The sequence below is a fragment of the Bicyclus anynana genome, chromosome 10 (genome assembly GCF_947172395.1).
Source record: "Bicyclus anynana chromosome 10, ilBicAnyn1.1, whole genome shotgun sequence".
Classification (NCBI taxonomy): Eukaryota; Metazoa; Arthropoda; class Insecta; order Lepidoptera; family Nymphalidae; genus Bicyclus; species Bicyclus anynana.
Genome location: NC_069092.1, coordinates 293,740 through 317,427, shown reverse-complemented (window position 1 = coordinate 317,427; position 23,688 = coordinate 293,740). Strand labels below are relative to the sequence as shown.

The 23,688-nt window shown below is 38.3% G+C and overlaps 2 protein-coding genes across 2 annotated transcripts; both read left to right on the top strand.

Annotated features, from left to right (window-relative positions):
- Positions 1–2,146: 2,146 nt before the first annotated feature.
- LOC112043526 (DNA primase large subunit-like) lies at positions 2,147–3,516 on the top strand. The gene has a single exon (XM_024078987.2). It carries the CDS (start codon positions 2,189–2,191, stop codon positions 3,464–3,466), a length of 1,278 nt encoding a protein of 425 aa, XP_023934755.2. The 5' UTR covers positions 2,147–2,188; the 3' UTR covers positions 3,467–3,516.
- Positions 3,517–6,371: 2,855 nt separating this feature from the next.
- Positions 6,372–22,111, top strand: LOC112043525 (fatty acid 2-hydroxylase). Its single transcript, XM_024078986.2, has 6 exons — positions 6,372–6,953; positions 16,408–16,630; positions 18,535–18,710; positions 19,675–19,801; positions 20,340–20,459; positions 20,824–22,111. The coding sequence occupies exons 1-6, from the start codon at positions 6,657–6,659 to the stop codon at positions 20,907–20,909; spliced, it is 1,029 nt and encodes a 342-aa protein (XP_023934754.2). The 5' UTR covers positions 6,372–6,656; the 3' UTR covers positions 20,910–22,111.
- Positions 22,112–23,688: the final 1,577 nt, after the last annotated feature.

Here is a 23,688-nt window from a genome sequence, read left to right as displayed (position 1 = left end):
ACATATTGTTAGCCCTAGATAAAATACTTGAAAGAATCAAGTAATGTTGATAAAACTTTTTCCATTAAGTTTTTAACTGGTGTGGTATCATCTTCCGGGGTAGGTAACGGTGTAGCTGGTACTTTTTCCAGAGAAGTATCTGTCGGAGATGTCACAGATGGCAAGCCCGGGAATGTAGAATTTGCGTTACACATGTCCCCCTCACAGCAGCAGTGGAGAAGAGGCCGCTTGGAATTCTGCAGCCTGCAGCTGTAAGGTCTTTCTTTGCACGAGACTATATCCAGGAAACATCCTTTCATTTTCACTGAGGCCGTGTTGTTAGTTGCATTAAACTGCCACACTGTGAAGCAGTAATTGCTTCTATCTCGTCTCGTAGTCTGGCACTCGTCTCTTTGGACAGGCGCAGTAGCATATTTTGCTGATGAGTCACTCGGCTTAGGGCCACTATAAAATTCACAATATTTGGTTTCAGTACCACCTTCCTCTGACCGAGACGCTATGTTTTCATATGATGGTGGGGCTGCTAGAGGTATCGTGGATGTTTCATGTATTCCTGCCAACAACAACACAATTACACAATTACTATATATTATAGCGTATTTTTTTATATTTCCTCGTCATAACTAATTCACCGTCACTTAGCTTCGTGGCAACCGTGGCAACACATCTAAAGGACTAAAGTTAAAACTATAGTTAAAGGCGTATCTAGGCTTCACTATCGATTACATAGTGACCTCCAAAAATATCTTCAATGTATCTACCTACAGTATTTTAACAGTTTTATTATACGAGTAAGTATTGTACTCAAAATTCACCGAAAGTCGCCGTAACCACGCAATACAACAAAATATACCACGACCAGACTTTGTCATTATACATGATGTAATATTATAGTTATCAAGGCCCACAGCTTAGTAGGATACCACGTATTACGTACTTTAGAACTAATTTATATAGTAACAAAATGTATTCTTTGTCTCTTGACTCGTGATAAATTGAAACATAAATAGTATAAAACCCAACTAAACGAAACAAACCTTACTGACCTTTGACTGTAAAGTGTGAACAAAATGAACTTTTAGCTTAATTATGATAACTTTGCTTACGCAACCACAAATTATATCAATACTTAATACAAATTACATAGACTAATATGTAAAACTGAAGAGTTTGTTTGGTTGAACGCACTAATCTCAGGAACTACTGATTCAAATTGAAAAATCGTTGTTGTGTTGAATAGTCCACTTATTGAGGAAGGCTGAAGGGCTGAAGGCTAAGGGATATATAATAACACGTTACAACTTATGACTGCTCATGAAACGGTATGTAACATTACAGTTACGTTAATAAAAACATTTTTAAACAGCTAGCGTAACGTGAAAATAACTATAAGCACTTGAGAAATCACAGTTTACTCGTATAACTTGTAATGTTAAATTTTTTTAATATGTATTGTTGTATTTGTGATAGCCAAAAAGTGTGGCATTGGCTATTTACTCTATTTAGAATATTTGGCTAGGTATAAAAGATTATATATTGGAAAAATGCTCTTTTCAGGAATCCGTTTTGTAAAGTATCAGTTAAACTGAACAAAATAATTATAAGGAAAACCGTTTTCATAAAGCTAATATTATTTCTTAAATATTCTCTAAGTCTAAGGCCGACAATCTTAATTAGATAATAGGTTATGTTAGGTACGGAACCTTTCAAGCGCGAGTCCCAGTCGCATTTGGTCGGGTATTTTTGAGAATGCAACAGAGATTCTTCTTTCAGAGAACACTCGGTGAAACGTGCGTTTCAGCCGATTTTATAATAATATTTATTTAATATAAAATTGAAACAGCTCTCACGATAGTTTTTTAAAGCGACGGATGCAAAGAATATAAACTCTGGACGGATGCAATTGCAATCAATGCGACTTTTTAGTTCTCTGTCATATGAACAAATATCCTCTGTGGATAATCAATTGTCTTGTCATTGTCAATATCTGTGTAATATATTAACCTGTGGTCAATATTTTCTAGTCTATAGTGATCTGTGGTGAATATTAAATTTTTGTGTTTGACATTGATTTGTTTATTTACATTTTACAAGTACCTACTTATTATTTTTTATTTTTTCGGTAGGTTTTTACATTGTATATCTTGTATTATCTAATATATATTTAATTATGTACGGTTAATTGAAAATGTCGTTTTTTTATTTGAATGCCGTAAAGGGCGACATTCCAGTGCATTTATTAGAGACTGTAGTTATGAAGAGGTTAGAATATTTAGAATCGATTGTTAAAAGCGAAGCTAACGCTTACAACGAATACGTCGTCGAAGGTAGCGTGTACGACGTGGTCGGGCACTACACGCTGTGTATCGTCGCCATATTAGAGGGCAGGGAAGAGTTCAAACAGTATATCATCAGAGGGGAAGATATGCTGTTTATGCGCAGACTTAAAGCTCTGTCGGCGTACGACTTGAGATGTTTTGCCAAAAAACTATTGCGAATTATAAGGAAACTATGTTCAGAACTACACTGCCTTAAACCGCTTAGGGCTCTGTGTCGACATCTCATGTTGAGGGACATGGCGCACCACGTATCTTCCATCTGTGCTGAAAACTGCTCAGTACACACTTTATCCGTTAGTTTCAAACACTGCCTCGCCTTTGTCGCTAAGAGACAAGTCGTGTTAGAGAATGGTGTAGCTCATATACCCTGCAGTAAATGGAAAGACTATCTTTTAAATCTGTTTCATTGCAATTTGAAAAATAGACTGTATAAGATTGATATAAGTGGCTTAAGGCATGATCCTAGGGTTACAGATTTGCTCAGGAAAGTAGGGAAAGAAATTGCTCCTTTAAATCGTTTCAATATTACTGTGTTACGCAGCTTAGATGTTGATGTGGCTTCAAAAATGTTTCCTCCTTGCATGCTCCACTTGCATCAACACTTGAGGAACACACACAGACTAACTCACGACCAGAGGTTCTATTACAGTCTATTTCTCAAAGACCTTGGAATGCCAGTGGAGGAAGCCATAATGTTTTGGAGGGAAGAGTATCAGAAACCTCCAAATGGGAAATCTGCATGTTGCCACAATTGGGCAAAAGATGAAAAGAAGTTTGTCTATGGTATTAGACATATGTATGGTTTGGAAGGTGGAAGGAAAGAGTACAGTTGCAGAAACTGCCATCAAATACAAAATTGTGATACTGTTTATTCAGAAGGAGGGTGTCCCTTCAAATCTTTTGACGATAATAAAATGGAAGAAATCCTAAATATATCAAAGACTGACCCAGTACTGTCACAGATCAATGAACTCAGAGCTCAAAGAAAATATACATCAGCTTGTGTGACTTTACTACAAAATAGGAATGCTAATAAACCACAAAGTGTGAAAGGTGATGGGATGAACTTTAATTTTACACCTCTTAAATATTATTTAGTTTTAACAAATTCTTTAACTAGTAGTTGACATAGATGTTATTTATTGTTACTTAATATTAAACTTGTTTGAGTTTAAAATTTGTTTCTTTTTATATCCATTAAATAATCACAATTATAAAATCAGCAGGTATTATTATAATGAAAAATTAGAGGTGTGATTTGAGAGAGATGAGTTAATCTGTTAGCCTTTTCTCAGAAACTATTGTAATGGTTTTCAAACTTATAATATAGCTTTTCATTAGTTAAAGATTTTTTTTTATTTCATTAGTTTCTTAAGTGTGAAAACGTAGGACTCAATATTCCCTCATATTCACCTATATGTATATACTATTATATAACGAATATATTATTAAATATGTATATTATAAACGCGAAAATTTGTATGTTTGTTACTCTTTAACACTGCGACACCAAAGCGATGGCTGGAATTCGGAATGGAGTCGCGGGCGTCCGCTAGTATTAAATACACCATAAATTTTATCAGTATTAAATTAATCCTCGTTTCCGTGCGCGCGCTACCTAACATAGTTAAAGACAATATACAGAATCCTACAAGTGATCTAAACGAAATGTAATTATGTAGGCTAGTGGGAATCGAATCTAGGATGTCTCGACTGTTACCACTCACCAGCCACCCCTTGAGATATTGACGCTATTTTTGTAGTGAAAGAGTATACTTACCTATTATCTAAATAATTTTTTTATTCTTTACAAGTTTGCCCTTGACTACAGTCTCACCTGATGGTATAACCTCCCACCAGCCAGACCTGGTCCAATAAAGAAACCTCAGTCGGCCCAGCCGGGGATCGAACCCAGGACCTCCGTCTTGTAAATTCACCGCGCGTACCACTGCGCCACAGAGCCGACAATTTCTATTTGCCCTTGGTCCAGTAGAGAGTGTAGGTATGCGGTTTTGTGATCATGAAGTCCTGGGTTCAAGTCCTGACTATGAAACAAGAAATTCTCAGTAGCAAAAATGAGCTGGTGATGTTATATCCTGTTTCGGAGAGCATGTTAAGCCGTAGGTCCCGGTCTAACATATTATGCTAATGATTACAATTCAAACATTATTGACCCTAGGTCCGAATTCCTAGCTAGGTGTAAAAAGAAAAAGCCCTGTTATAAATGAGCAAATAATAATGATGCAAACGTATTAACCGTAGGTGTAAACTGCACTTCAGGTTCTCGGAAGGCATGAAGTATTTTTACTTACTTATTTATGCAAGCGGGCTGTTTGTATCCAATTATTGTATTCCCATGCGAAGCGTACTAACGAGCATGTGTTACGTTTCCGAATGCGATCGATGTCAATCCTTGCTGTTGCTAATAACAAGTTACAGTGAGAAGTTTCCGCGAGCGCAGCGTGGCTTCAAGGAGAGCTGGCCAGGGGCGGCACCAGTAGGTCTGCTACGCACGGGCATATCTCGAGACGTAAGAGAAAGATTAATGTGTTAATGTTGAACAGTAATTTCGAAAATATCGTAACGTTGGGGCAAAAGTGACGGAACTGGAACAACTCAACCGCTGTTGTCTTTTTTTCTTCACGAGATGTGTCGTTGACGCATGTTAGCGGATTGGTGACGTCGAGGGGCGCGCGTGCTCTTATTATACTCCCTATGCCATCATTCAATTCAACATCCAGCTTCGACACGTCTAGTGCCGCTACTACCCTTTGAGAGTGCCGAGTGTTGTATCGATCCGCGCTATTAGCAACTCGCGGGGCCACGAAGGTGTGGTCCTGCATGAATATAAATAATTCCGCGGGTAATTTAAAAATCATTTCATAATCTGTTTATATGTAATAAAGGACAGGTACTTACCTACCAAACGGTGAAAGAAAAACATCGTGAGGAAACCTGCACGCCAGAGAATTTCTTAATTCTCTGCGTGTGTGAAATCTGCCAATCCGCATTGGGCCAGCGTCGTAGACTATTGGTCTAACCCCTCGCATTCTGAGAGGAGACTCGAGCTCAGCAGTGAGCCGTATATAAGTTGATAACGACGACGATTTACCTACCAACTAAGTAATAGGTACCTATACAATCAAATACTGGCTACATTTGCTATCATTTAAACGAGGAGGTAGCTGATATTAACCACATAAATTATACCACCAATAATATTAACCAATAAAATATTTAGATTAGATGGATTACTCAATTTCCAGCTACAAAAATTAGGTTAATGATAAAGTTTCATTATATTTTGATTGTAAAAACGTTTAAGAAGTACCTACCTACGTAGTTACCTACCTTTACACCTACGTGCTCGTAAGTACCGTCTAGTAAGGGGTAGGCTATTGAACATTTGGTTTAGTGGTGCAGGCATGAAAGCGTATTCCCTGTATTCGCCTGGCAGTCAAGAGCTAACTTTTCTTTGAATAAAAAAGTATGTACCTACCTGCCATTATTAACGGTAAGGTAGGTGCTACCACTAGACGTCACAACAAGTAAAATAGTCCGAGAACTAATTACAGTAGCAGCGTGTCAGCCGGGAGCCATAATTGCTACTAACCGAGTGACATAATTCAGAGACAACACCTCGAATCAATAGCACTTCAATGTCTATTGCCGTGTTCATCAGCCTAATGAGCGAGCCACGGCTGGGGCTGTACGACTGTTCGCAGTAGTTTGTGCCGTGACGGACAGCGCGCACCGGCTGTTGTGCGGACGCGGGAGGGTCTAGGTTCGAGGATCGGTAGAGACTTTGGATAACAACCTCCTTTCGTTAATTATTATAAATGTGTGGTAGTATTTAAAGATTCCAATCTACTCGTAGATCAGATATCGCTCACCTCAGGTTGTAGTCACTCTCGATCGATAATCTAATCGTCATCATTAACCTACATATTAGTGATTCGTGGGTTCAAGCTCTACATTTAGATATAGGTACGTGTCTTTTATAACGAAGGAGGCCTGAGCTTAGAAATTTATACTTTATGAACTACGTCAACATTACTGACACACCTATTATTATATGAATGAATTGAGTGACATAGAAAGTGTCAAAAATTAATTTATCGTGTCACGAAACAGTTTGCCGATAGTAACCCGTAAATATGAGAAACGAGATAATCCTTAACAGTTAACGAGTCTCGCGGCGATATGACACACCTGCGAGTGAGCAGTGCGGTGTGAGGCCACGCGACCGCTGCGTGCTCGCGCCGCCAGCAGACGAGGACGCGTCCATCGCTAGCCAACGTACCAGCGGTGTCCGCGATGGCTTCGAGCGAGTTCGCGGTGAGCTACGCGGGGAACACTTACGACCTGCGCAGCTTCCTGCGGGACCACCCCGGGGGCAGGAACACGCTGGAGAAGTTCCGCGGCAAGCCGGTGGCGCAAGTCATGAAGCTGTACGGACACAGTTACAGTGCGTACCACATGTTGGGTGACCTCAGGGTGCAGAGTGCGGGCGACGGCAACCTCACGGGCGCCGTCAGCGCCAACGGCAGGATCATCACGAAGGATGAGGCGGATAAGGATCAAGAGGAGATCGCCTTTTTAGAGGAGCTCGAGGTACGGTTGAACCGTTTTTGAAAATATCAATCATAATTCCAAGATCAGTGTAAATTTGATTACAAAAAAATAGTTCTTACAACACTAAAACCTATTTAAAAGTAGGGAAGTAGGTAGATACTCCGTGCGAGACTGAAATGCTTGTTTAGCCCCTCTGTGGAGTGGGTAATGACAGTATTTTTGAGCAAGAGTAATGAAAATCCAAGCATTTCAGCCTCTAGGGGTTAAAGTAATTTTAATTTTTTTACTTTTTGTCTGTTACGAGTACTAGCCTACTATAAAAGGAAAAAAAAGGTTTAATTCGTAAATAGTTTAATCATACTAAATAATGACCTCTATAAAACGAAGGAGGATTTAATGATTTACAATTTATTTCGTGGTTGTTCATTATGAATATTATTTATTTAAATGCACGATCCATGCAACAGGGTCGAAATATCGACATTAAAAATCTCGTCATTTATTGTGGAAGGAAGATTTATTCGTAAATAGAATCATCAAATGCGGGTACGAGTATAAGTAAGGCCCTGATTATTTGATAAAAAATTTAAATTGGAACGAAATGCAGCGTTATTGTCTGTGGAATGCGTAATTTTTTTAATTGATCTTTAGTGAGTAGCGAGCTAAAACCCATTATAAACTGGGTTTGTATTTAGCGGTACTCGCCTTACCTACGACTCGTGCCCTAAAATACCTCGTATTCAATAATAATAAAATAAAACAAAACAAAACAAAACAAAAATCATTTATTTCAAGTAGGCTCAGTTTACAAGCACTTTTGACACGTCAGTTGACTATTTGTAAAAATTCTACCACCGGTTCGGAAGGCAGGTTCTGCTGAGAAGATACCGGCAAGAAACTCAACAGTTGCTCTTTTGAAAAGTTATACAGTATTATAATTTACAATTGATAACAATTACAATTTCTTATAGTTTTATTTCCTGTGTGAAGGTGGAAGCTGATCCAATGGCCTCCAAGCGCTTTTATCTTTAAGGAACTCATCAATGTTGTAGTAACCTCGACTAAGTAAATGTTTTGTTAACACATTGCTTAAAGCTATGCATTGGCAGGTCCAACACAGTCTTGGGGATCTTGTTATAGAAGAGTACACCCAAACCTACAAAAGATTTTTTTACTCTTTGGAGACGATATGCAGAAATAAACACATAAAACGATGCAACACATAAAACGATGCAAAACATAAAACAATGCAACACATAAAACGATGCAACACATAAAACAATGCAACACATAAAACGATGCAAAACATAAAACAATGCAACACATAAAACGATGCAACACATAAAACAATGCAACACATAAAACAATACAGCACATAAAACGATGCAACACATAAAAAAATGCAACACATAAAACGATGCAACACATAAAACAATACAGCACATAAAACGATGCAACACATAAAAAATGCAACACATAAAACGATGCAACACATAAAACAATGCAACTCATAAAACAATGCAACACATAAAACAATGCAACACATACAACGATGCAACACATAAAACAATGCAACACATAAGACAATTCAACACATAAAACAATGCAACACATAAAACGATGCAACACATAAAACAATGCAACACATAAAACAATGCAACACATAAAACAATGCAACACATAAAACAATGCAACACATAAAACAATGCAACACATAAAACAATGCAACACATAAAACAATGCAACACATAAAACAATGCAACACATAAAACAATGCAACACATAAAACAATGCAACACATAAAACAATGCAACACATAAAACAATGCAACACATAAAACAATGCAACACATAAAACAATGCAACACATAAAACAATGCAACACATAAAACAATGCAACACATAAAACAATGCAACACATAAAACAATGCAACACATTAAACAAAGCAACACATAAAACAATGCAACACATTAAACAAAGCAATACATAAAACGGTGCAACGCATTAAACGATGCAACGCTTATAACGATGCAGGTGGGCAGATGGGCAGATACCTCGATATACCTACCTCATTTTAGGAAGCCTGAATGTTTGTCAGCCAATGCTACTGCCTCTTACAGTACCTCATAAGTACAGTAGCCAATTATGGAGATTGGACCCTGGTAACTATGGAAGATTTCAAGGTTCCAGATTCTCAATTGTCCAAGTGGTTTTGCATTTATGTTCACCATAAACGTACAAAATTATTTTATTATTACTTCTGGATCATTCGAAGTAATTGCCTAAGAAACACCGTAAAATCTGGGCTAGAGCGCGGACGATCATCTTCATGGCTAGAAAGATTCTAACGTTAGATATAATTAACTGAATTGATAATAATTGGCGCCTAAACTCGACCTCAAGCATTTACTGTATATGAAGTCAAGTGCTGGCCGCAATCAGTACGTGCAATGGGAATTTATTACGGAAACTAATTGAATAACTGAGGGCCAGTCATTTTATAAAATCTGATTTTATTGGTAGCCTCTACCCTAGTCCTAGTGTGTAAGTATGGTAGGGAGCTATGGAGTTTATTTAGGCTTTAGGAATTTGGAGCTAAAAGGTTCAGACCTTAAATTGTCCAGATATAAAGCGATGTTTTATGTACGTATATTTTTGGCAATGGCATGCAACTGCCTAGACCTACCCTTTCATGACCGGGTTTAGTCCTTACCCTTTAAAAAACTCGGACGCCCCTTGCTTTATGGGAACCTTTCGCCAAACACCAAAAATAATTTAAGCTTTTACAAAATGATGGTCTGTTCGTCACAGACTTTGGCTTTTTAAAAAATACGCCAATGCCATAAGCAATGAATCAAAAGGGAAACAATCCCTTATTATCACGCAGATACTGTTACGACAGAACTTATCTGTTGTTTCTTTTTGTAGCAATTTTTATACCAATAAATATGTTTGTAATTTTGTGCCGAAGTTTGTTTGGACTTGTATTTTTGAGGTCGTTAAGCCGGTCCATTCATTTTATTTTTGTCGAAGGTCGATCCCACAAAGCAAAATGCAAATTACGAGTATGTTTTGCATGCACTTGCAAATAATTTATTAACCGCTTGAACTCGTAAGCCCAATTAGTGTGGGGTCGACCAATACTGCCCTTGCCCTTTCCGGGGCGGGGTTGCCATACCAGCGCCTAGAGACCCCAATGTGTCCTATAGCTATTCGAACTATGTGCCCCGCCTATTGCCGATTTAGGTTTAAAACTCGTTGAGCTACTTGTACCTCGGAACTCGATAGCTTTAGTTCTTCTACGAAACACCTAATTTAAGATTCGATTGCGTAGATATTGGTACTTCTAGCATCGCCTGCTGAGACGCTGAGCGACTGCGAGTCTTCTTATGAGGCCCATAGCTGCTACGAGTAGCTCAGATAGTTTATAATATCTATAGTAGTGATGTCATCAGCATTATCACACAATATATGATTCAATCACGTACCTAGATATTGTTGGGTATTCCCAGCATCGACCTTCTTATAGGAGAGGGGATATAGAGCTTAGCCCCACCACGCTGCTCAAATGCGGGTTGGTGGGCTAATAGTAGGCACAAGTACATAATTATCCAAATAAAATCGATGGTAGATATGCAGGTATTCAATTATCTATTGGCGTTATAAAGGAAGTGGTTAAACATCGTGAATCATTTTATAGGTATATGTCTATATCGCATATTAAATATTAAACTATTTATTATTTTATTAGTCTGTACTTAGTAAACGGAACAGTCACCGCAGTAACAATGCCTGTTATCAGTTTACGGAGAACAAATTTGTCAGTATCGATAAGCGGGTGCCCAAATATCGATAGTGTAGGTAGTTAGGTACGAATACCTACACCTGTAGCTGTATTGTGTCACGCATTCCTACCTACATATATCTACTAACTACCTACTAAGGCCGTTTCCCACAGAGATAGAAATCCCAGAAAGAGTTTTCCCGGAGAGACTCAAAAGCAACGTGAAACGTGACCAACAGGTTGCCGCCCATCCTAGAATGGACCTGTGCCCACCCTAGGAGTCTGGGCTACCTACTTATATGGAGTATTAATAAGATACTAATAATACTCGTAGTCTTAATGTGGGGGGCCAGGCCCACCCTAGGAATTAATCCTAGATACGCCAGTCGCCAGTCAAATAAGGAAAATAAATAGCTCAACCACGGAATGAGAAATAATAAATATTGATTCCTCTTGATATCCCGTAGAAAATATCAAAAAAACTTTTATCAGAGTAAAAAGTTTATTCTTATACAATAATTTTTAGCATCTGGATTTTGAACCTGCTACCTTCCAAACCACCACCACAATCCAAACTTCATATGTGGCTACCGTCTACATAATATGTAGGTAGGTACTGCATACGGAGATAAAATACATATAACGAGACTCACAAATAATGTGGCTTTGTAGTGGTAAAATAATTTTCGAAATAGATTTAGTAGATCCAAAGATTAAGTACCCCTACAATACCACAAACTTTAAGGGTAGGTAATAGTTATAGAAGATTCATTACTAGTGGTTGCCCGTGAATTCGGCCAAGTAAAATTCAGTATTTCACAAATCCCGCGCGAATCATCGGGATAAAAAGTAGCCTTTATGTTCTTTAAATAACTTTTAATAAATGGAAGTCCCATTTAAATCGGTTCAGCCGTTCCAAAGAATAGTCTGGACAAACAGACAAATAGACAGCGGCTTAATGTGTTCTTGGAGACAGTTGGACGTAATTTTGACTATTAACAAAATCATAATTTGTCGAAGCATTTAATTTTCTATCTGTAGGTAGAGCTCCCATGATCCGAAGTAGGTACCCCCGTGCCTGCGGTCGGCACTGATAACGTGTAGTGCTATCAATTTGTCAAAAATGATTCCTTTGTCGGCGTTATGCAATTGTTCTGATAACAGCAATACATATATTACAGTAGGTAGGAAGTTAGTTAGCTATATTGCAACTAGTGCAGCATAGTCTACCGTGCCCTTTGCTCTGTTTATTTATGGTTTACTATCTATAAAAATGTTTACTACTTTCTCGTCTTCATTTATTATTAAGTGTCTACTAAAAAAACCAACGATAAGAAACGTACATTATACCATAAATAATTATCTACAGTAGGTAATCTGTACTAATATTAAAAAGCTGAAGCGTTTGTTTGTTAGCGCGTTCAATCAAACAATGATTGAACGCGCTAATCTCAGGAACTACTGGTCCGATTTGAAAAATTCTTTCAGTGTTAGATAGACCATTTATGGAAGAAGGCTATAGGATATATATTATTCCCACGGGAACGGGAAGCACACGAGTGAAATGTCTCTTTAATCGTGCAAAGTTTCGTTTGAATTCATTCAGTAGTTTCAGTGTGATGCCCGGTCAACAAAATGATGGACAGACAGACAGACAAAAAATATGGATGATGTCTATTGTCCTCCACAAAATTTTCTAAATATCTTCAATGTACAGAATTTGACCTGTTACAGTTTTATTAATAAGTATAAATAGGTGGGTGTAGACCGCGGCAAGATAGTTGAACCAATATGACAGCTTTCTGGGCAGGCACAATAATCAAACGTTTAAGACGTTTTTTCCGTGTTTACCTACATTAAAGATGGCAAATAATTGATAGTTTTGTGCTCGATGGCATTGGCGTCAACATATTGTTGTGGTTACTCGTGGCCTTTTACCGTTCGTCGCCAACACCCAAAAATGTGTTACTGCGCATAGTTCTACGTATAGGCTGCGTACTATAGGTATTAGGTACCCATCTATTTATTGATGCTACCTTCTTGGAAGCGACTGGTATATGCGTATATTTGGGCCGTACCCACGCTTGAATGGACTGTGCCCACCCTAGGATTCTGAACTATCGATATCGAATTCTATTATGATACTAATAAATAGACTTGAATGACAGACTTGATGGGGCCCAGGACCACCCTAGGAAATACACCAATGGAGATTGGGGTGGCTTTCATTTTTACACAAGAAATGGAATTAATTATTTGTGTAATGATAATTATTTTATGTAGGTACCTATCTATCTATATTTTAACTATGTAAAGAAAATTTCATTTTCACTACTCTTGCTCAAAAACACTGTCATATTACCACTCCCCAGCGGGGCTAAACAAGCATTTCAGCCTCTAGGGGCTAAAGTCATTTTGTTTTTTTAATTCTTGTCTGTTACGAGTACTAGCCAAGTACTAGCCTACTATAAAACGGAGGAGGTTTTATTCGAAAATAGAATCATTATAGGTAAGGTCCTGATTGTTTTGAAAAATAAATAAAAAACTTTAAATTGGAATGAAATGTACTACAGCAGGGCTAGCACGGGCAAGGGAGAAATTTATCCACGGGGAGAGGATAAAACGTTTATCCCCCACACTCGTTTTATCCACTCACCGCGCATGGGCACGTCGGTGGATATAATATCCCCGGTGGATAAACGGAGGGAAAGACTTGTCAACCCATTTGTATATATCTTATAAATTGGCATTAGGTATATTAATAGTCCGAAATAAACGTAAATTTGATAATATTTGGTTTTTTTGTGCATATTATTTATCTGTTTTCTGTTGGCATTGTTTTGTTTGGTGATTGTTTTTTGCGGTGGTTTGTAGTAGGTATCTATAGTATCTATCATACTAGCGGACCCGGTCAAGCTTCGTTTTGACATAAGTGCACTTGTTCTCTATCCCTACTCTACCCTTCTTTACCTCTACCCCTACCCTACCCCTACCCTACCCCACCCCTACCCCAACCCTACCCCGCCCCTAAACCCCCCCCCTCCCCCTGTCAAATGTCCCAAAAAAAAAATGTCAAAAGTCCCAAAGTATATCATTTTATCCACTCCATATGCCATAGTCGAGGAAAAGATCTCCACGCGTAATGTCAATCGGGGATTAATTTGTCTTTCCCTTGTGGCCATGCTATGACGGGTGGATTTATATCCTTAGTCAGTGGATATAATGGGTGGATAAAAATTTTATCCCTTGCCCATGCTAGCCCGGCAGTAGTCGGAAATTATGTTACTGGGTAAAAGCATCTCCTTTAATATCCAAAATTGTAGACTTTGTACATTTAATTTTCAATTAAAATAAATCATTAAATATTGTACTAAACTATTCTATTTTCTCGCAAACGTAGTGAAAAGCAGAGTGTAACACGTGGGGCTAAACCCATTATAAACTCGGTTTTTATTTAGGCGGCCCTCGCCTACCTCGTATATAATAGTTCTTTTTAGCCCCTTGTATAACAATCTACTATTTTAAAGAACAACTATTGTGTTTCTTGCCAGCTATTCAGCAGAAACTGTACATGTAGCGACTCTACGTCTACCACCGAACCTATGGTAGAGTCGTAGACTCGCCGCTGCAGTGTTTTTTTTTAATAATTGGGATATACCTACCTATTTGTATACATATTGATAATAATCGTCGTGACCATGACGTGCCTATTACGACCAAGTCCATCGCGTAAAAGACAATTAAATATTGAGGTCAGCTGTTATCGGCGTGTCGTATCTACTCATTTTGGGATTGCCCGCTATCGACCGCTGCGCTAATGAATGGTAATTTTCGACAGCGGCCACGAACCGCTAACTACAGCGGGCGCTGTAGCGGCTACCAGTCATACTTCATGGCTTCAAAATTTTAATAAGCGAAAGCTTGTCATGTCGAAAGCCGGACTAATACGGTTCAATTAGAGCCTCAATAGCTCAACGGTGAAGCTCTCCTAATACAGTTTTTCCCGACTTTTTGGGAAGGAATGGGAATTGGTCATATTTAAAAGATATGGCAAATATTCTTTTTAAAAAAAAACTAACCATCAGAAGGCTTGCACGACAGACACCACTGCCCTCGTAAAGCAGTGATAATTTTCAATTGTTTCCTGAATAATTTGTTGTCCAATACGAGGTCGATAGCCTCGTAGTTGGACAATAAATTATACCTTACTCAGAAATGCGTACAGGTATATCTAAAGTTAAAATGAATACTATGTTCTATAGGTTAAATGATTAAGTTTCAATCCAAAATGAATACGTTTCAAAAGTATGTTTTTAAGAAGCATGTTCAGTAGGTATTTTGACTGGCGAAAGTTTTGCCTGTTTCGATACTACTCATTTCATATGAGTGCACTCATAACTCGTAACTCAAGTGCTGAGGTGTTTTGATCGCTGCCTCACCCGCTTCCGCTCATTGCCGTGACCGCGGCAATCGGAAAAGCTTCATTCTTAATTAAAGATAGGTACTTTCTGTAGCTATTCTTTACGTACATCAATACTAACAGCGATTTATGGCATTGAAATCATATTTTGATAAATATAGTTTCAGTGGATATTTCCTAACAAAAAGTGCGTTCTCATTTTGACCTGAAATTATGTATGTTTGTATATCAAAAGTGCTGGTCAACTGAACTAGAAATAAACGTTTATTACAATTTAGTACGTAATAGAGATAACTTTCATCAGCCGAGGAGCTTACAGCCGGCAGGTGAGGTTGGCGAATCCTTTAAGGATTTGTAAACATTACGCTCCTGTGCTACGAGACAGCTACGAGCTACGGCTCTCTGCGACACGCTACAAGTCCACAACTACACATTGGGAGGTTGACCAATTTAGGGGACAGTGTAAAGGGAAAGGGAAGTCACCCTTCGTACGCCTTTAACATTTTTATTTTTTACTGTTCAATATTTATTGTCAAAATGAATTGGTTTTTAGTGTGACCTAAATGTATCGCAGTAGCTGAATCTATTAATAAGTAGAATCAAACGGTTACAGGCTCATGACCATATTTCTATGATAAGATATTTGTACGAATGCATCCCACCGGTGCGGTGAGGTACTTCAGCTCAGACTTTACGTTATTATTACGTTATTTTTTAGTTGATGTTCAATAGTCGATTACAACGATGTTTACCAAAACAAATACGTATTACAGCACCGCCGGTAGTTCGCCACTATACGCGTGCGGGAGTGTTCCGCTAAGTGCCATTTAACAAGGCGCAGAATTTCGCTCCTCATCACGGCCTAATTATTTATTATCGACACCGGTACGTTTCCTTGCGAAGGCCGTGAGCTGTTCAAGTCAAAAGTCAAAGTCAAAAAATACGTACTATAAAAATATCAGACATTTGGTCCGCTATACAGGACCAGGGTGTGTGTATAGAATTTTGAAGTTCGCCCCGTTTTCTAATGCGGGTTGTCGGGCTCAGTGTGCCTAGAATCTGTAACAATCACTATGAATGAGTATCAAGTGTCAGTTGCTTAGAAAAATAAACATGTTTGTTTGCTTCAGTTCTCTCTGCTGCTTCAGTTTCACACATACCTAATGTTTAGAGAGAAGAAAGGAAAATGCATTTACTTCCATATTCTATCTACGAGTATCTACACAAAGGAAAAGTCAAAGCAATCTTTCCCGGTATCAGTATAAATGATTCCGTTTGATTTCTTCCAGAGCAGACTGGACTGGTCGAAGCCTCTGCTGTCGCAGCTGCAGCTGGTGGCGCCGCACTACGGGCGCTGGGTCAACAGCGCCGTGTACCGCAAGTGCCGCCTGTTCGCCAGCCCCGTGCTGGAGAGCCTCACCTTCACGCCGTGGTACATCGTGCCCATGTTCTGGCTGCCCATCATAGTCGGCTTAGGCGTCTTGCAGTTCCGTGACCACGTCTATTGCGGAGGTAACATGCTGGGCTTTGAGTTATTGTTCAATGGCAAGTTTTAGCCCTTGACTGCGATCTCACGGCTCACCTGAGGCTAGGTGACGATGCACTCTACGATGCAATCGGGCTTACATGGTAGAAATACGTAAAATGACGTTAAATTGTAAGGTAATTAGGTACCTTGATCTAAAGATGTGATGAGATGTGTTGTCGGTTGTCGGTAATAACTTACGGCCGCTAATTATGGGCCGCATAAGAAGCCTCAGAGTCACTCAATGCCCAATGGCGCAAGCTATTATATGCTGCGTGTTTCTGTGCGTTATCGAATCAGAAATGAGGAGATCAGCAGAAGAACCAAAGTTATCGACATAGTTCGACGAGTTGCAAAGCTGAAATGTCAATGGGTAGGTACATAGTTCGAAAAGCCGAAGGATGTTGGAGTCCCGATGTGCAGGAATAGCGACTCCGCACCGGAAAGAGTAGCTTGTGTGTTCCACTAGGAGGACCGAGGATATTAAGCGGGTTGCAGGGAGCCGCTGGGTGCAGGCGGCTCATAACCGTTTTGTTTGGGAGTCCCATAGAACAGGCTTGTGAATGTTCAGCAGTGGATGTCCATCGGCTGATAATGATGATGATGCTGTGAACGGTGGCATTCCTATGCTGTTGTCGAGGCGACGTATTAAGTATGCACCTAAAGTTTTGCTTCAACGCTTTTAATTCGAATATAGCTATAGCCAATTTCCACCTACATACAAGATAATCTGATCTCAGGAAGAACAGGCATTTCTTACACTACTGCGGTCGAAATGTATGACATTCTTCTTCTAAAATTAGTTAATCGATTTAAAAAATGTCGCTCTAAGATAATTATTCTGAAATTAGGTTATCACGACTCGCACAGATATAGTGAACATTGGGAATTGTGATAATGATGATAATTGTGACTTATCACTTTATCTATTTCTTAAAATGTTTTATTTGTCTAATCGGGCTTCACTGAGATCCCCGAATTTGTATTACCTATTGTGATACAGTATCTACTTAGATATATTTTTTTCATTCAGTATCATAATGACATACTTAATTGATGAATTATTGTTATTTACAAATTAGGTAGATAAGTACCTATACTTACCTATTAATAAGTAGGTACCTACATTTTATAAATTAAAGTCCTTTGCGCGTCAGTCTATCTATTCGCAATAAACTAAAAAACTGCTGAGCTGATTTTCATTAATTTCGTTGTTTTAACCAATAGACATAATGATTAATGAGATAGTGGTAGGTAATAATTTGTAGAGGTTTTGTAATAGGTATCGTTGAAAAGGATGGAACAAATTTAATTGGAAACGCTAATACCTTGGAAATTATAACAAAACAATGCGTGGTGGGATCAGTGGCGTAGCGTGCATGGAGGGGCCGCGAAACATAATTAGTTGGGAGGCCCAATTAATTACGGGTAAAGATTTCTCAAAAAAAGATACGAAAAAATTAATAATATGATAATGACTAATTCTATTTGTTGGGCGCACGCTTGCAAGGAGTTAAGTGAGATTGTACATTGATAATTATTACCTACATTTAACTAATTTTTGCTTTCACGCGTTAGGGGCCCCGTATCATTGATACGGCTGATACGGGTAGCTACGCCCCTGGGTGGGATATGCCAGATTCCGGTATTATAGAAGCGTTACACGCGGACAAAGTCGTGGGCTAGCTGAGGTATACCTATTGACAATTACTTTGTAGGGACGTAACCGATCTATAGTATAAAATTATCATTGCCTATTGAGAAATGAAAATGGAACAGTTAAAATTTTTTTGAATTTTCATTTGCGGCTTCTTACCTACTCGATATGTCCTTACCAACCTATTTATGAAACGACTTGATGGTGCATCGTCTGTGATGTCTGTCTCCACAGATTCGTGCGAGGAGAGCGGTATATCGAGGCTAGAGTTCGCGGGCCACCTGGTGTTCGGCTTTTTCCTGTGGACGCTGCTGGAGTACTCGCTGCACCGCTGGGTGTTCCACCACGACCCCGGCGCCTCCGTCACGCTCATACAGATACATTTCCTCATACATGGGATGCATCATAAGGTAACAAAACAAATGTATACGCACTTTATCTGGCGCTGCTTATCCAGCCCTTATTTAAGAAAAAGAATCTACTTATACTTGCTCTGTCTTCTTCGATATGTATGTTCGATATAATCTTCGATATGTATGTTTTTGTAAAACAACATATTGATTAATTATTCCGTCATAAAACTAACCATCGTAATAATAGGCAAACGCATAAACTAAGTAGAAGTGCCGATTAGAGTGTTTATAAAAATAATGTCTATTGTATAGCGGCAAAAAAAAATAACTATTTACCTGACAAGGTTAAAGATATGACATAAATTTAGCAAATTCAAAAATTATAGTTATAAATAAACGCGAATTTTTATAAACACTATTTTCAACTTAAATTTGGCTATGAGGCGCTACTGACCTTCAGTTTTAACTGTACAGTTTTATCTAGTCGTAATTTCAATCAAAATCATTAGAAAAAATGTACAGTAAAATGATGTACACTATACACGGCCGATTTAACTGAACAGTTCGACTGTTCAAATGAAGGGTAGAAAGAATCAAGAAAGATGTATAAAGAACCTATGAATATACTGGAATTCATAGGTTCCTTCAAACCAAAGGACATTGATTAATTTTAGCTTTCACACGTAAGGGGCCCCTGCAGTCTGAGGGCCCCGTATCATTGATACGGCTGTTAGAGCGGTGCTACGCTACGTCCCTGGTTATATAGATATCTGTGTTCATCATCACATTAGCCGTTGAACTTCCAAAAAACTTAGATCAAGCTTTCTGACTGATCTGGATTAAGGTACTAAAGTAAACAATTCTGTTGGAATACCAATAAGTTTCACTGTACTGCACACTCTTCTTATTGAAATCTTTTTTCGATTCACGGAAGTACGTAATCTGCTTCCTGGTTTTAGCAGTTTATACCTTAAGGTGATTCTTATGTATCTACCTATAGATATTTATTCGTCATCGCCAGGTCCCCTTCGACGGGCTGCGGCAGGTGTTCCCTCCGATCCCGGCGCTGCTGCTGGCCAGCATGCTGTACCTGCCCGCCTCCATGCTGTTCGTGCACCCGCTGATCAAGCTGACCGGCGCACTCTCAGGTGACTGAATATTTCAAATCAAACTAAGCAGTCGTATTTCAATTAGAGGCACTTTTGAAACGTCAGGTTATGTTATGAAATAATGATGTTAATTAAACTCGACATCTGAAAATTACGAGGATTTCAAACATGCCCTCATGCCAGAGCTCACAACAAACTCAGCCAGGGTTTTTTCATCCCCCTACGGCTCATCTCCTGAACACCATTAAGATCTTTCACTTGTTCCATCCAGCTCACGTTTTCTTGTGATCGCTCATAAGGTCCAGCCCAATGTTAACTGACAATACGCTACCTTGCGGCGGTACCTACTAGCGACATACTTCTACCGTTTACGTGCGCTTGCTTACACTTGAACAATTCAGGACCTGGACACTTGAAACCTGCTACCTTCCAAAGCCACCACAGTTCAAACTCCATAATTGGCTACCGTACGTACATACCAATGGTAGCAGGAAGAGTTGATAGATTTTCAGCCCTCGTAAAATGATATATTTCTCATGGCCTATTGTTTAATATTTGCAATTACTTACTGTGACAGGGTACCTGGTGTACGACATGATCCACTACTACGTGCACCACGGCGCGCCGCGCGACGGCACGTACCTGTACGCCATGAAGCGGTACCACTCCAACCACCACTTCCAGAACCACGACAAAGGTAACTAACGATAAAACCCTTAGACGCTATCGAGTTATGCAACAGTGTACAGCAGTTTATAAGATGTTATCCTCATCGGTTTCCTGGCTGAAAACTTGTCACCTTAGAGGTTAAACACAAACTTTCATACCAAACTTCGTCGTAAACGATCTGCTGACCTGATCAGAGAGTTTGTCGCTCGTCGTGTCATAGGAATCTTCTCTATCCTCTGCCTTTACTTCTAGTTCTATAATGTTAAACACCTCGTGCCCACAGTCTATCGTATCGATACTTGATATATCTGTTTCTATAGCTACAATTGATTAGATATTTGGAGAAAAATAAATGATTTTTGTTGTGTAACTTTAATTTTTTTCTTTTTCAGCTTTTGGAATTAGCAGTAAGCTGTGGGATCACATATTTAAGACTTTTGTGCAAGTGAAGAACCTGGGATTCAGCTTGCAGTGGTAACGAACCTACGAGTGGTACCTGCCAGGATTGTAAAGCTTAATACCACTGATGTACATATCATTAAGAGTTCGGATGTAAATATGGTTAACTTGTATACAACTGTGATGCAACTTGTGGTTTTGTGGTTGGTTAGTTGGTTGTTAGGATGTAACAGTTATACGTCATCATATCAGTCTCTTTCTGCAATATATTTAAGGAATAAATAGCATCTTAACATACCTAATATATTTTCTACTATTAGATTACTTTTAGATTAGATTTAATTATTATTTTATACAAAATTACTTGTAGATGCGAAAACAAATAAACGGGCCTCACTCGCCTCATAGACGTTCAGTTTTAACTGTAGAATTTTATCTAATAGAAATTTCAATCAAAATCATGAGAAAAAACTGTACGGTTAAAATGACTGACACTACACATGGACTATTTAACTGAACAGTTCAGTTTAATCGTAAAAAAATAATATATACCTACGAGTGGGACTTAATTATTCTACCTCAGGAAGTCGGTTTAGATTTAGATGAAGTTGTAACTTGACGGCATAAGTTAAGTTAAAACGCAAACAGAAACGCGTTATTATTTAGAGTAATACCTACAGAAGGAGGCGTCAGGCATAGAAACTCGTCAAAGGGTCTTAAATAGTTCACTAGCGCTCTGCTAGATTGTAAAAAAATATTATATTTTTTGAGACATCAATACATAAAAAAAATATTTTTAAATATTTTTTAACTGTTTCATGGTTCACGTTACTATTGCGTTACGTGGCGTGGTTACACTAAACCTTAACCAAATCATAGAAAATATATACCAAACGGCTTGAGAAAATTATTAGTTATTAATTATTTGACGTTTAATCCTTGAGTGACGTGACGTTCAAGTAACCTCGTGATGTCACAGAATAGACTACAGCGTTTTTGGCGTTTAGAAAAATTTTATAAATACATAATTTTTAAATTAAGTTTTCTATGAAATCCTTAACTATTATTAACTGATATTGATATATTTCGAACCCTTATCCCATAAATTACACAAAATTAATATTGTTTTTAATAGATAAGCTCCTATTTAGAATCAAAGACAAAATGATAGAAGATCTATATCTACTTAGATAGGTATATATTATCTTTTCTTGTAAAATAGGTATATTTTATAAATTATTTTAAAAATAATTTATGACAATGGCGGAATATATAATAAGGTAGGTATTTATTTATTTATGTTTTAAATAAAAATAAATTGTAAATATCGAGGTGGTTTTTTTTAGTACCTATTGTTGTTTGACTCAAATGAGCGCTATCTTTTATCGCAGAACGGATGAAGAAGCTAAACCCACAACGCTGATGCCAGCACCGGATATCGACTCGCACGAAGAGGGTTCCAAACGATGTTAACCTACCATGTTGTTTAGAATCTAACACAAATTTGTAATTATAATTTTTTTGGAGTCATTGTTAGGGTTCCGAGCGTAATTTACAAAAAAGGTACGCTTAAAAGATAGCTTGCGTATCTCATCAGTATGGCTGTCACAGTAAATTTTCTCCGAATCTACTGGACCAATTAAAGTTAAATTTTGTATACATATGAATTTCTGTGATCCATATCATACCATACGCAGCACTTATGGGGGATAAGATGGAAAATTAAAAAAAAATCTGCACCATACATCTCATGAAAATTTAAGAAAATTGTCCATTACAGACGGACACGCCAGAGATAACAAATTAGTATTTGTTGTTTTTTTTTCAAACCTAAAAGAGCCCCCTGTTTACATTTAGTACAGGCCCCACGCCACCTTAATCCGGCACTGGCTGGTGCACAGATGAACAATTTTTACCGAACACTGACCAAGAATGTTGGAGAACGTTTGAAATTATCATTAATCTATAAAAAGTGTTTTATTACAACTCAGTTGTTATCGGCCGCCATAAACGTTTTGAAACGAAATGATGTGACAATGTTACCTACTACGGTTAGGTATCCTACCTATCTCGATAGCTAATATAGCGATAAAAGAAATGTTAATTAACTAGGTACCTTGTTTCTCGCAGCATATAGGAAAATCTTATTATAGTGTTAAGGATTGTTTTTTAGATGATAAAAATGCTTGGCATTGAATTGCACTATTCGATTGTGTACCTATCCTATCTATAATCAACCTTTCCGCTTTTCAACATTTGAGAGCAACCGGAGGTCAGGACTCCTGAGTGAGGACAGAACCTTTAATAATATTTACCATGCGGGTGAAACCGCGCGGCGTCAGCTAGTCATAATATAAAAAGGAAATGGCAATGGGCAGGTCACCTGTCTAGATGTACCGACAGAAGGTGGAACGAAAGAGTGGTGAAATGGGCAGGTCCAATAGGCACAAGAGCGAGAGGCCGCCCAGCTGCTAGATGGGCAGATTAAATAGAGGCAACAGCGGGGATCAAATGGCAAGCTGCAGCTAAAGACATGGAAAGGTGGAAAATATTAGAGGAGCCTTTTACCTTTAAGGGGTTCATTTAAAAAAGTGAATTAAAAAAAAAATAAAACAAAGTTTTACAAATGTAATTTTTTAAAGATTGTGTTAGTTTTTGGTTCTACATGGAATTAAATAAAGTTTTTTTATTTATTATATCTATTTAAATAAGTTTCCTCAATATTACCATTTCCCACCAATTAGTCGGAAATAGTGTGTTGGGAGTGGGTACGACAATAGCCCAACGAGCCGGGATCGAACCCATGGCCATGTAGCCCTTAACCAGCAGCATGCATGCAAGGATTGAGTCTCCACGCA